Source organism: Macaca nemestrina, chromosome 5, assembly GCF_043159975.1.
Source record: "Macaca nemestrina isolate mMacNem1 chromosome 5, mMacNem.hap1, whole genome shotgun sequence".
Taxonomy (NCBI): domain Eukaryota; kingdom Metazoa; phylum Chordata; class Mammalia; order Primates; family Cercopithecidae; genus Macaca; species Macaca nemestrina.
In genome coordinates this window covers 3872097-3886932 of record NC_092129.1, presented here as the reverse complement: position 1 = coordinate 3886932, position 14836 = coordinate 3872097, and the positions used below count along the sequence as shown (strand labels likewise).

Below are 14836 nucleotides of genomic sequence, written 5' to 3'. Positions count from 1 at the left end.
GAGTTCCAAGGGGCAGGTCCCATGAGCACCCCATTCCATGCGGTTTTTACCAGCCTAAGTCCCACCATTGGCACATTTCTTTCTGAAAAAAAAAAAATCAATTTTCATGGCAGCTAAGGCACGACACATAGTTCGGGACCCTGTGTTGATACAATGCTAGCTGCAGATCCAAGCCCGAGTCCTCTCCCTTCAGTGTTGAACATCCACACTGCTGCTGGAATGTGGTCAGCAGCCTTCACGCTTGTATCTTCAAATGAATCTTGTTTCTGGCACTCGGGAGTTCATGTCCAGGAGGGCTGTGATGGGAGTCAACTCCATCTAGGAAAGGCAGAAACACCTGAAACATAGTACTTTGCAAATTTTAAAAAGAAAAGACACATCCGTATTAATCCATTCTTGCATTGCTATAAAGAAATACCCGAGACTGGGTAATTTATATAGAAAAAAGGTTTGATTAGCTCATGGTTCTGCAGGCTGTATGGGATGCATGACTGGGGAGATCTCAGGAAACTTACAATCATGGTGGAAGGCAAAGGGGAAGCAGGCACATCTTCACGTGGTGAAGCAGGAAGAAGAGAGGCAGCGAAGGAGGAGGTGCTAAACACTTTCAAATAACCAGATCTCATGAGAACTCTCTCACTATCACAAGAACGGCAAGGGGGAAATCTGCCCCCATGATCCAATCACCTCCCCGCAAGTCTCTCCTCCAATGCTGGGGATTACAATTCAACATGAGATTTGGGTGGGGATACAGAGTCAAACCATATCAACAGCATTTACCCAACCCTGGCCTGATTGCAGCAGAGTCCAGACTCACTGCGGTGTTTGTTCAACCTCAGGCCTTGCCACTGCCTCTGCCTGCTCCACCCTGGGGTGCTTGCCAGATAACGGGCAAAGGCAGTGAGCATGGAGCCTGGAGGAGGGTCCCCAGGGAGTTTGCCTCAGCCACACCTCAAATACACCCCACAGAAACCACCACAATCTGGTTCTACCTGCCTGGAATGTTTTCCTGCTCTTCTGTTTTGTTTTTTTGTTTTGTGGGGTTTTTTTGTTTGTTTGTTTTGTTTTTTTGGCCCTGCCGAAACCTAACCTCTGAAGCTCAGTCCAGGTGTGGTTTCCCAGAAGACAGAGGAAGGACACTTACCTGCCAGGGGAGGGATCGTCTGAGCACACCTGCTCCCAGCTCCCCCGCATGGCCTCCTCCTCTCTGTGGTGACTTCTCAGTTAGCCATAAACTGCCCGCACACAGCAGTGCTTGCATTGTGGTTTTAAGAAATGGTCTCTTTCACTATTTAACTTTTTTTAATGCTCTGTATCTTGTGTCTAAAATGGTATCTTGTGTTTTAAGCTTCATGCTTCCTGAATCTTCCTGTTTTCCTCACTTCCTAGGGTGCATCTAGCACATATGGGAAGTTCAAGAATTCTGCAGGCTTCATTTTTCTGGCTTTTTCTGTCACTGAAATGTCTTCCTGAGGGGCACACTTTCCAGGCACGCTTTTGACCTTACAGGGAAAATTGCATCTTGAGGTTGCTCTCTGAGTTCTATTTTTTCCTGGCTTCCTCCTCAATGGGAACTCAGTAAGAAGTGGAGACAGCAGGAGCGCCTCCCTTTCCTCCGAAAAGGAAGTTAACATAGTTAACGACAGAGGCTCCATCCTCTGGGGTAACCTTGAGAGCGAGTGAGGAGCTCTGGCAGTCACCACAGCTACTTGAGCCTCCCAGAGGAATCTTGCCTTTGGGGTGGCAGTGGCCACGTCTTGGATGGCTCTTCCCCAAAGGCCAGGACTGGGGTGAGCCCATACACATGACCCCCATGGCCACCCCATGCCCCAGGGCTCAGGGAGGGCTCCAGGAAGGTTTTGACAGTGTCAGTTGGGGCAGGTGAGGGGAGAAAGGACCCGCGAGTGGGGGTCACCTTTCTCAGCCTCTGCCCTGCACAGGGTGCTGGGAGGACCAGCCTTCTGGCATCCGGTTGTGATGGTACCCGGCGCATCTGCTTCCTGCCCCCCTGCACCTCACCACCCTGGGCACAGAACTGCTAAACGTGACTCAGGAAAAGGAACTTTCCCACATCGCTTCACTTCGTTGATTTTCAACAGCAGGAAAAATTTTACTCACTGATCTGACAAATAAATAAGTGGTTATATCTGAGCGTGTCTGTGTGTGTGTGCAGGTGGGTATACACGTGTGTATCTAGGCATGTGTACATGTGACTGTGTGTGTGGGTGTGCATGAGGGTGTGTGTGTGTGTGTGAGGATGTGTGTAGACTGAGTATGTGTGTGTGTGAGCATAAGAGTACATAAGCATGTGTGTGCACATGTATGTATACATTTGTGTGTGCATGTGTGTTTATATTTGTGTAAGTTCAAGTGTATACATTTGTGTGTGCTAATGTTTATATTTATGTGTGTATTTGTGTGCATGTGTGCATGCGTTTGTGTATGTACACATGTGTATATACATTTGTGTGTTCACGTGTGTGTATAGTTGTAAGTGTGCATGTTTATATTTGTGTGTATGTGCATGCATTTGTGTGAATGTTTATATTTATGTGTGTGCACGTGTGTATGCATTTGTGTGTGCATGTTTATATTTGTGTGTATGTGTGTATGCATTTGGGTGAGCATGTGTGTGCACGTATGTTTGTGTGTGCATGTGTGTGGATGCATTTGTGTGTGCATGGGTGTGTTTGTGTGCACATATGTACATACAGTTGTGTGTATATTTGTTTGCACATATGTGTATTTTGTAGGTGTACATAGATGAATACATTTGTGCATGCACATATGTGTATGCATTTATGTGTATTTGTGTATACATATGTGTATATGTTTTGTGTGTGCATGTGTATTTATGTGTGCAAATGTGTGTGCACATGTGTATATACATTTGTGTGTGCATATGTGTACATGTTTGTGCACATGTGCGTTAAAATCTGTGTGGGCACATGTGTGTATGCATTTGTATTTGGTATAATTCTAAGCATATGTGTGAGCAGCGTTAAAATCTGTGTGGGCACATGTGTGTATGCATTTGTATTTGGTATAATTCTAAGCATATGTGTGAGCATGTGTGTGTGCGTGTGTATACAGTTGTGTTTGCATTTGTGTATTTGTGTATGCATGTGAATATACACTTGTGTGTGCATGTGTGTATTTTGTCAGTGTGTGTATACATTTGTGTACGTGTATTTGTGTGATTGCATGAGCATATGTGTGAAAGTGTGTATGAGGGTGTGTGTGCTTGTGTGTATGTTTGTGTGTGCATGTATATATATTTGTGTGTGCACTTTTGTGTGTATTTGTGTGTATATTCGTGTGCATGTGTGTATACATGTGTGTATACATTTTGGGATATATTTGTATGTGATTGCATGAGCACATGTGTGAGCATGTGTATGTGGGTGTGTGTGCATGTGTGTGTACATTTGTGTGTTTTCATGTGTATATATTTGTGAGTGTGTGTGCATGTATATATTTCTGTGTGTATACATTTGTGTGTATTTGTGTGTGTTGCATGAGCGTATGTGTGATCATGTGTATGAGGATGCGTGTGCATGTGTGTGAGTGGGTGTGTATACGTTTGTGTGTGTATATTAGTGTGTATATGTGTAAGCATGAGTGTGTGTGCATGCGTGTGTATAGACATTTACGTGTGTGCATGTGTGTATGTTTGTGTGATTGTGTGCGTGCATGTGTACATCCATCTTGTCCTTTGTCCCCCACTGGAGGACGCAGTGTGACTGTGGCCTCCATTCTGCCCCTGCTGCTTGCTGGCTGCCCAGGGAAGATCAAATGGCAGCAGATGTCCTGCCTCGTTGTTGGCATTTTGCTCCAATTTGCTGGGTTTTTATTGAAATCACTTCTTTTTATAGCGGTGTGAGATCTGGATTTTGTGATTAAGTGTGAAGCAGATTTATCTCCTCAACAGTGAGAGATACCCCCAGGTGCTGCAGAATTAACTTGGATCCAGGCTCTTCTAGGGGCCAAGTTGCCCGCACCGGGAGAGCTGCCCTTCTTTCTTCAGGGTCCTACCCTCCCTGGCTGCAGAATTTACTTGGAAGGTGAAAGGCAGACATTTTGGGGGCCACCAACAGACTTCCTGAACTTTCACTGATGAGAAGTCAAACACTTCTGGGAGAGCGGCCATGTGATCCAAAAAGAGGAGCCAGGAAAAAGGAACAGATGGAGGCATGAGGTAAGTGCTTTTTAGCACTCGAAGAAATCAGGAAGATTTTCAGAAACAGGAATCAGGAATCTGGAAGGAAAGCTCGGAATAACACGGTTGTTTCCTGCACAGTGGAAGGCCCTGGGCTGCGCCTCCCTTCACCTGTGATCTGTGTCAACGGGCCCCTTGCTGCAGGTGTTGGTGGTGGTCGTTTTCTATACGGAACCTCACACCCCGAATGGCTGTCAGTGTGTGTGTGGAGACTCAGGAGTCACCTGTGCAGGGCTTGTGAGTTTCCTAAAGAAAGAGACCGACCATGTTTTCAAAACTGTGCCTCCGGAGTCCACTCCTTCTCCATGGGTGTGCAGGTGCCAAGCCACAACCTCCACCCTGCTCTCCCTCCTGTGTCTCTTCCCCCCGTGTCTGTGCAAATACAAGTGTCTTTGCATCTGAGTGGGAGGGTCTTCGTGGGTTGACAGCACATCTGAGCTGTTGGTCACCTACAGTGTGCGCAATGACTGGCACTGGTCTCCCCTTTCTTGATATGGCAGCAGGTAAGCATCTTCGTTGGAGACACACTGCTGTCAAAAGAGAGTAGGACCCCTGGCTCTAGCAGCCCTACTCACTGGAATCACCAGGTTTGTGCCTGGAATTTGGCTGCAGGAAAACACTCTTCTCTCCCACAGAGAGGGCTGGATGGTGCCCATGGCCAGGGTGCCATGCAGCATGTTCATCTGCCCCAGATCATCTGTGGATGGAGTGTGGGTGATGACCCTTCAGGTTACACCTGCCCCGGATCATCAGTGGATGGAGTGTGGGTGATGATCCTTCAGGTTACACCTGCCCTAGACCATCTGTGGGTGGAGAGTGGGTGATGATCCTTCAGATTACACCTGCCCCGGGTCATCTGTGGGTGGAGTGTGGGTGACGATCCTTCAGGTTACACCTGCCCCGGGTCATCTGTGAGTGGAGTGTGGGTGACGATCCTTCAGGTTACACCTGCCCCAGGTTATCTGTGGATGGAGTGTGGGTGACGATCCTTCAGGTTACACCTGCCCCAGGTCATTTGTGGGTGGAGCATGGGTGATGATGCTTCATGGGGATCCTCCTGGAGGCACTGCTCACACTGCTCACAGCTATGGTGAAGTTCATTAACTTAAACGCATTTCACGTGTTGGTGCTTGGATTCTCCAACCATGTGACCCTGTTAATGAAGGCACCCTGCAATCAGAACAGAAGCTCTGGGTCTGGACTTGATGACTGTCATCCAGAATGAGTGCCATCACAGGGGAGCAATGGGCCTCCTTGCAGGGCACCAGGAAAGCGGGACGATGTCAGAACCAGAAGCCGGTCAGCTCCCACTGCACCTTCTCGCTCGCACATTCCTGCACCTTTTGCTGGAAGATATTTGTCATTTAGCTACCTAGAAGGGATGAGATGAGGACAAATGGGGCTTATAAAAGAAAAGTTAAGGGCGGGCACTGTGGCTCATGCCTGTAATCTCAGCACTTTGGGAGGCCGAGGTAGGCAGATCACAAGGTCAACAGATCAAGACCATCCTGGCCAACATGGTGAAACCCCCGTCTCTACTAAAAATACAAAAATTAGCTGGGTGTAGTGGTGCACGCCTGTAGTCCCAGCTACTTGGGAGGCTGAGGCAGGAGAATCACTTGAACCTGAGAGGCGGAGGTTGCAGTGAGCCGAAACTGTGCCACTGCACTCCAGCCTGGGTGACAGAACGAGACTCTATCTTACAAAAAAAAAAGAGAGAAAGAAAAAAGAAGAAGAAAAAAGAACAGAAAAGTTAAACTGCTTTTTTCTTTCCTGCTCTGCATGGCTTTCTAGCTGACTGGTCTCCGGTCAGTTAATGGGCGCTGAGCTGCCACGATGGGTATTTACCCCCCATTCAATCATCCTGCCTCTCGCTTGTGTTTCTTTGAAAGCTTCCTTTCCCCTTCATCCAGGCTCTGATGGTGAGACTTCCTCTTAACCAGAATCCAGAATGGTGGAGCGAATCTCCCAAAACCATTCAGCACTAGCCCAGTGGTCCCTCAGAAACCCTCGTTTTGTAGGGACAGCCTTAGCCTTAAAGACCCCCAACAGCCTCAGAATCAGAGGGGGTGCCTGGTCTTCCTCTGGGGATGCTACCATCCTCACCTGGGAGCCAGGGGCAGCCTACAGCTCAGCTCTTAGTGGAGGCAGCATGGAGTCATTGTGACGCAAAGTGAGGACACAGTCCTTGCCCTGTAACTCATGTGTTGAGAGTTTTACAGATAATAAGGCCACATCTCTACTTCAGAGCTTCCACTCAGTCCCAGGGAGACCCTGCTGCTGGGGCCAGATCCAGCACGAGTGCCCACTCAGCACCCCGCGGCCAGGGGAGGCAGCAAGACTAAGCAGAATCCCACGGGCTCCAGCCAGTAGTTTCTAGGAGCAACCGTCCAGGGCTCCCTCAATATCTAAGAACAGGGAATCCCCCACATCACCAAAGGAAGGCAGTGCTGGCTTCTGAGCTTCTGTGCATTGGGCACAGGAAAGAAGGCACGGTTCCCCTGGTCATGCTTTTCGAGGGGGTCACCCAAGACCTGGCACAGTCCCCATTGTCCCTGAGGGAGGAGACAAAGCTTCACGCTGAGCACCTCCCGGCTATGTGCACTAGTGCGTGGCCCACCTCCTGACCCCACAGGCCAGAACATGGGAAAAGTCAGTATCAGGCAGGGGGGTTTCCTCCCCAGAAGTGGAATGACTAGCCTGCCATTTGGCTCAAGAGTTTCAGGGTTGCAGTTGACTGGGGTTATCTGTGGACTTCATTGCTGCTGTCGTCAACTGAGAATGTTTTGCAGCTTGACTTTCATTGATCACTTAATATCAGACTTTCTGGGTCCATAGTGAAATAAGAAGCTTTAAATGAGAAATCACTTTCTGTGTTTTTGAAGATGATATTTTGTTCTGAGTTTAAATGAACTCTTGTGACATTTGGTTTAGCAGAGAGGAAATAGAGATGTCTGACAAGACACCAAATCACTAAGCTAAAGGGAAAAGCCAAGCTGAGAATTGCTTAGGGCAAAACTGCCTCCCATTTTTTTCAAAGTCATCCCTCTGCAGCTGGGCGCGGTGGCTCGCACCTGCAATCCCAGCACTTTGGGAGCCCAATGCAGGCAAATCACCTGAGGTCAGGAGTTTGAGACCAGCCTGAACAACATGGTGAAACCCCATCTCTACTAAAAACGCAAAAAATTAGCCGGGTGTGGTGGTGGGCACCTGTAATCCCAGCTACTCAGGAGGCTGAGGCAGGAGAATCGCTTGAACCCAGGAGGCGGAGGTTGCAGTGAGCCGAGATCGCACCCCTGCACTCCAGCCTGGGTGACAGAGCAAGACTCTGTCTCAAACAACAACGACGACGACAAAACAAAGTCATCCCTCTGCTCCCTGAGATAAATGCAGATCTGACTGCCTCCTCTGGAGAGGTTAATCAGAAACTCAAAACAATGCAACCATTTGTCTCTTATCTACCCGTGACCTGGAAGCCGCCTCCCCACTTCCAGTCTTCCCACCTTTACTTCCGGTTGTCCCACCTTTCCGGACCAAACCAATGGTCATCTTGCATTTATTGATTGATGTCTCGTCTCCCTAAAATGTATAAAACCAAGCTGTGCTAGGACCTCCCTGAGCACATGTGGTCAGGACCTCCTGAGACTGTGTTACAGGTGCACGTCCTTAACTGTGGCAAAATAAACTTCCTAAATTCACTGAGACCCATCTCAGTTATTCAGCATTCATGGATGTGTGATGCCTCCTGGGTTCTCTGCATTCCTACTGACCCCCTCCCCACGCCTCTCCACTGGTCTTGTTAGATGATAAATGTTGACCTGCTCTAAGTCAGAATTTGCTCCCAGCCTCTGAGAGTTCCTCTCTCTCTCATCCACATGCACACTCTGAACTGAATGAGAGTGCCAGGACCTTCCCCCTGTTGTGCGGCAGTCTGTAATAACAGTGTGCCATCTGCACCATCCAGGGAATTGATTTAGGGACCCGAAATAGCCTGGTGTCATTTGCACTGTCATGATGTGCTGGTCGAAACTGCTGTGAGCTCTAAGCTTGGCTCCTGGTTTAAATAAAGCACCGGATTGAAGCATCTTCACTTTTTGGCATTTACTGTCAATATCTCTAACGGCCAAAGCTCAAATTTAAAATACCACACTTGGTCTGAAATCATCTTGATAGGATTAATTCATGTTTTTATCACTCTAAAGAAAATAATGTTGAAATATGCCAAATATAAAACTTAGGTACAGAGAGAGGACCTTACTCACTACACCTTCCTGTTTCTCTGGGTTTGTTTGTTTTCTATGCTGTGTTACATCCTTGAAATGGCGTTCCAACGTCTGATCGCTGAACTGCCTGCCTTAAGTCTGTAAATCTTTCTTGAGATACTGTTGTCCTGATCCTTCTCAGGCAGTGGGTGCATGGCCTGAGAGTCCATTTGCAGAAGCTGACCACAGTGAACAGAGCAGGAACGCTGAACACTAACTTACCCAATAGAAGTGTGAGCCCGGGGCCCCGCATGACCCAGATGTCCAAACGGCAGACCTAGGAGATTCCTCCACCCAATAGCAGTGTGAGCCAGGGGCCCCATGTGACCCAGATGTCCAAACGGCAGACCTAGGAGTTCCTCTAGCGCATATCTCCTGTGACAAAGGAATCTAGAGGCTTAAGGACTCTGCAGGAACTGTAGCTTCTGCCTGCTACAACAATTCCCAGCAAGAGTTGGCTTAAAAACACAGATTAGAAATTATGAATATGCACTCCACCGACCTTGATCTAAGAGGACAATTCAAATCTGACCCAGGTAAACAAAAGGCAGTCATGAAGAATCCAGCAGTGAAAACATTCCTAGGAAAAGACAGGCCAGAGTAGAACCTCCCCATTCAAAGATGGATCCAACCCAGCAAGGAACGTGTAGAATGTTCCTGATCAGAAACAGAGGCCGGTGGGGATGGAAAGAGGGAGGGAGCAAGAAGCGGGAAGAGAAAGAGAAGGAAAGGGAGGGAGGGAGGAGAATAGAGGGTATCAGTAGGACATGAGAAACACAGCAATAAAAAGTACTGTGGGAAAGAAGAGATATTTTTAAATAATACAAACATCAAAGCATAACAGACAAAATACTACAGAAGGGAAAATTAAACTAGTTTCAGACTTATCCTCAGTAATCACAATTGCCTAAGACAAAGAAACGAGTGGAAAGAGGGAACGAGATCTCAAATCATACAGGCCCTCTGCACGTCATTTACATGAAAATGCAACAAAGTGACCTGATCGAATAGACAAAAACTTGGGTATTATAGCACTCATGAACCCTTTTAAAACATCTTCTTAATTTGAATAATGTAGTCAAATAAAACAAGTGAAAACAAAGAACTCCTACTTTTTTTCTTCCTCTTCCCTTCTCTCTCTCTCTCTCTCTCTCTTTAATATTTATTAGTTCAGGCTGGGTGCAGTAACTCATGCCTGTAATCCCATCACTTTGGGAGGAGGGTCACTTGAGGACAGTAGTTCAAGACTAGTCTGGGCAACACGGCAAGACCTCGTCTCTAAAACAATAATTTAAAAATGAATTAGCTAGGCACGGTGGCAGATGCCTGTAGTCTCAGCTATTCAGGAGGCTAAGGAGAAAGGATAGGTTGAGCCCAGGAGTCTGAGACTGCAGTTAGCTATGATCGTGCCATTGTACTCTAGCCTGCGTGACAGAGCAAGACCCTGGAGACCCTGTTCTAAAAAAATATTTTAAAATAGGCCGGGCGCCGTGGCTTAACCATGTAATGCCAGCACTTTGGGAGGCTGAGGCGGGTGGATCATGAGGTCAAGAGCCTCATGAACGGAGATCATGCCACTGCACTCCAGCCTGGGAGACAGTGCGAGACTCTGTCTCAAAATAAACCCAGAGTTCCCTTCCCTTCCTTTTCTTTTTCTTCCTTGACACAGTCAGGGTCAGAGGGCTTTACAAGGCCAGAATCTCAGAGGGAGTCAGGACTGAGGAGAAAATTCTAAAACCTATCAGACTTTTCTAAAAGACCAAAGGCTGTAAAAGGAATTCTATTTTAGAAGCGATTGAGATTGCTACCAAACCATTATCTTCTTCTATCATGGGAACAGAGCCCGGGAGAGGACCGGGCTACAGAACTAGGGTGCATTTCCCAACCCCCTTGCTGCTACAGGAGATCATGGGGCCCAGTGCTCACAGGGAAACATGAGGGAAGTGGTACAACCGCTGCTCACTTCCTTAAGAGGAAGACTCTGGCCTTCCCATCGGAAGCCACGTGTTGAAGGTGGTGGAGCCGCCATCATCCAGGTTATTTTAATGACTTCTGGGAGCGGAGCTACCTGAAATTCTAGAACATTACCTTGGACTGTTCATTGAGATGTAGATATATTTGTTGCTGTTGTTCTTTAAGTCCTAATTGTGGTAGATCAATTGGTTACATCAACTTTAACTTTTACCCTATATAGAGGAAAAAATTAACACCATAAACTGCACATGACTTTTCTCTTAATCCAAGGGAATTGCAACCAGGAACTTAAACGTGTCACTGGGTTGGAGAAGAGCCCCTAAAGATAATTCTTCAGATTTACATTTTTCCTTGAGAAAACATCCTTCTTCCATCCTCTGCTTTGCAATCATTTTTGGATAGATCCAGCCCCTGCCCAGAAGAGTTGGCCATCTCCATGACTCATGCTCCCAGATCTGATTGATGGCACCTAAGAAAAATTCTAGTGCTCTTGTTTAACAAAGAATAACTAGAATGTCTGGAAATACAGAATATAGTCAAGGCACCTAAAGACTCAAGGAAAGTATTAAACAGCAGATTAGACCAGCAGCTCAGTGAACTGGAAGACAGACAGAAAAGATTAGTAAGAATGTAGCACAGAGGTAAATGAGAAAATAAAAATGAAAGACCGAGAGATATGGAAGGTAAGATGAGAGGGTCCAATGTATATCATGCATCCCATAGGAAGTTGGAAGATGAGAGAGAAGAAATTAATTCAGTATTAATGGCTGAGAATGTCCCCAAATTAAAGAAAGCCATGGATCTCAGATTGAAGGAAGTCATGAAATACCAATCGAGATCCATTAAAATAGAATTATACCTGGACATATCAAGGAAAAACTGAATAGCATCAAAGACAAAAGAAAAACCTTTAAAACAACCAGAGGCTGGGCACAGTGGCTCACTCTGTAATCCCAAAACTTTGGGAGGCCGAGGTGGGTGGATCACCTGAGGTCAAGAGTTCAAGACTAGCCTGGCCAACATGGTGAAGCCCTGTCTCTACTAAAAATAAAAAATTAGCTGGGCATGGTGCCAGGTGCCTTTAATCCCAACTACTCCGGAGACTGAGGCAGGAGAATCTCTTGAACCCAGGAGACAGAGGTTGCAGTGAGCCAAGGTCACACACTGCACTCCAGCCTCGGCAACAACAGCAAAACTCAGTCAAAAAAAAAAAAGAGAGAGAGAGAGAGAGAAAGACATATTACTAGCAAACCAAAAGGCAATAATTTTCCTGTCAATTGGACTGACACCAGATTTCCACAAACTATGTTGAGCTAAACTACTGTTTAATAGGGAGAGAGAGAAAGACATTTTTAGACAATGACTAGAAGAACTTACCACTTGTGGAGCTCTGCTGAAATGACAACTATGGATGAGTTTCCCGAGTAAGAAGCAAATGAAAACCAGAAAGAAAAATGGGATTCACTAGGAATGCTGAGTAATGCAATATACAAAAGTATTGGTAAATGTGAACATTGATGATAAAAAAATCAATAATAATAATAATAACAAATACAACAATGGCGGCCATGAAGACTCTAAGGGCTTAATAACAGCCTGAAACTACAATACCAGCCCAGTAACAAAGAAGGTCAGCCAAGGCTGTAGACACTAAAGTGTTCCGAGGTCCACCTGTTCGTCAGAGGAGGGTACGGAGATTGGTTTTTTAGGTCTTATTCTGTGGAATAGGCTAAAATTTTTTGAGTAAGCACTAAAATAATAGATACAACTTCTAGGCCCTGAAGGAAAAGAGGGAATAAAACACAATCATTTCAATCAAAGACGAAAAACTAAATACTAATAAAAAAAAAAAAAGCGAGGACAATCATGGCAAATGGAGGGAACAGAATGGCATGGTGGCGGGAAGTCCACAGACACGAAGAACACGAGAAAGACACGCAGTCGCCACTCGCCGGGTGAGACCGCCGTGGTCTTCCATCACTGCGCCCAGAGGCATCGTCTGGTAGGAGCTTTCTGGGCCTCAGCATGGACTCGGCAGTGGCAGATCTGACTGGGAACCTGAGAAATCACTGCCCTGGGGATTCTCACTCAGATGGTCTAAAGACCATGCTTTGAGAAACGCTGCTGAAACATGAAAGAAACAGTCTATCCTTCTGTTTGCAAGGCCTTCCACTCACAATAAAATCTGTATTTCACACAATTATACAGAACGAGGTTCGTGTAATGAGTTCATTCTCTCCCTCCCCTCTCTAGTAGTGTGGCGGGTCTGTTGGGAGTAAAAGCCTTGGCCTCCTAAAAGTTGCAACCATAGACCAAGACTAAGCTTTCTGCTTCCTTATAAAGGCCCACCTCAACTCCCCCCGCCCCTTCCCATCCTCTGATGGGGGAGGGCAGAGCAAGGCAGGTGTGGAACCTGGAGGTGCACACTCACGCACATCTCTATGACCACGCTGCTTCACTCCTGAGGATCCATCCAAAGAAATCGTCACGAAGTCCACAAAGATTTACAAAGATCTCTATTGTAGCATGGTTTGTAATAGCAAAAATTGGAAAGAACCCAAATATCAATCAACAGGGATTTGGTTAAATAAATCATGGTGGAGCCATGCAAGGCAGCCGTTAAAAAGAATAAAACAGATCAATAGGCATTGATATGCAAAGAAGTCTGAGATATATTATTCAGTTAAAAAAAAAATGTACCAGAGCCATATGTAGAGCATGATCCAGTTCTTACAGGAATGAACTCATGTGCCCCCTTTGCCTCAGAACAGGCAGAGAGAAACAAAACCTGAAGGGTGTTTAGCAGTCACTGGCTCGAGGGGCAGTGGAGATGATGAAAGTGTTTAATTTCTGATCTTTTCTCCACTGTTTAAGTTTTTTGTTCGATATTTTTAACTGGGCTGTATTTCTTTTACAGACAGGAAAAAAGCAATAAAGAGTTTTTTAATGTAAAGTTATCTTTATATAAGTTTTTAAAATTGCTATTGTTCTTTGTAATAAGAAGGGATTTATCCTGACACCTCCGGCTGTATGTGATCTGTTTCTCTACTGAAAATCTTCGTCTTCAGGATTATTGCTGTTGCACGATCCAACAGGGCCACGTTCTCCTTTTCTCTCTTTTTTTCTTTTTTTTTTTTGGGGGGGGGTGCCTTTTATTTGTAGAGGGAGGAGTATGGTCTGTGAAAGACACATTTGGCAAAGGATTCTTTTTGTTTTGGCAAAGAATTACTTTTTAACATATACTAAAAGGTATTCTTATTCAAACAAAGCCCTCAGAAATGCAAAACCAGTTTCATTTATTATAAGATTTGTGTACACGTGATTTATACTGACAGAAAACACTGAGATAATCTAAATAACTTCTTTACACCCTTCACAATCCTTACACAACATTCACATCCCATAAAAACCTTTGTTTCATGAATGAATCACAGAATACTCTCTTGGTGATGGCGAGTCAGTGCTGTGGGTCCGTGAACGTTGGCTGCACCTCTGAGGGCTGTCTCCAGGCGGCCACTCTGGAACTGCTGGCCACTCTCCTCCTTTCAATCACACCATATGGCTGCACTCGGAGCATCTGTTCTGAGCCACAGACTCAGGACGGTGGCCTTGCCCCTGCCATCATGGCGCACCATCTCCTTCTGTCTGTTCTTTTAATATTTTAAAGAGAGCCATTAATTTTCAGCAGGAAAAGACTTTTTGCTTTTCTACTTTCCTGAGCAATGAGCTAGATGCAAGGGCAGAAATTTCTTTAAAGTGAGGTTCGAAGGTTGTAAACAGGTATGTGTCCAAACTACCAGCCTCCAGTTCCTCTGCCACCGGAGTCCGTCCTACAGGTCAGGGCAATGGGGTCTCAGGTGCCTCGGTGCTCACAGACCCTTGTAAGCAGTTCCTCGGCCTGTGCCCACCCCTACCCAGGGAACCACAGGAGGGTAGAAATTGTTACCCACGTAGAGCTCTTATCACCTCCTAAGCACTTTGCAGTCACTATTTAACATAACACGTACACCATAAGATAATTACAATTTCCCCCTCCTTTCAGAATTAGGGCGATTAGAGGGCTTGCAGGGGTCACATGGTCAGTCTACACCGCAGCTGAGGTTTGAACCCAGGCTGTCTGTTTCTGGGTACCAGACGCTCAACCACCAGGCCCCAGGGTATGGGTTGGTGGGCAGCCTGGAATAGGACTAGTAAAAAAACACCTGCTCTCAGACAGGGATGCTCCAGCCTGGATCAGCCACTAAGTGACCCAAGGCAGAAGCGAGAGGCACCTTTAGAAGAAACACGCGAGTCCCAGGAGATGTCATGGCACCTGTGGGAAGAGCCGGGCAGTGTCACGGAGACCCTCACGACACTGTGAGGGCAGTGTGGGCAGCCCAGC

General features: G+C 46.3%; 1 protein-coding gene across 1 annotated transcript; it reads right to left on the bottom strand.

The window, feature by feature from the left end:
- Positions 1-2799: 2799 nt before the first annotated feature.
- On the bottom strand, positions 2800-3376 carry LOC139363221 (putative uncharacterized protein FLJ46204). Its single transcript, XM_071096110.1, has 2 exons — positions 3082-3376; positions 2800-2936 (listed from the first exon to the last, which is right to left on the bottom strand). The coding sequence occupies exons 1-2, from the start codon at positions 3374-3376 to the stop codon at positions 2800-2802; spliced, it is 432 nt and encodes a 143-aa protein (XP_070952211.1).
- Positions 3377-14836: the final 11460 nt, after the last annotated feature.

Excerpts from the sequence above, each read along its gene's own strand:
- LOC139363221 (XM_071096110.1), bottom strand. The coding sequence starts at position 3,376 with ATGCAATCACATACAAATATATCCCAAAATGTATACACACATGTATAC. Across the intron at positions 2,937-3,081 it reads AAACACAACTGTATACACAC|ATTTTAACGCACATGTGCAC; the intron begins GCACACACACAT and ends GTGCCCACACAG.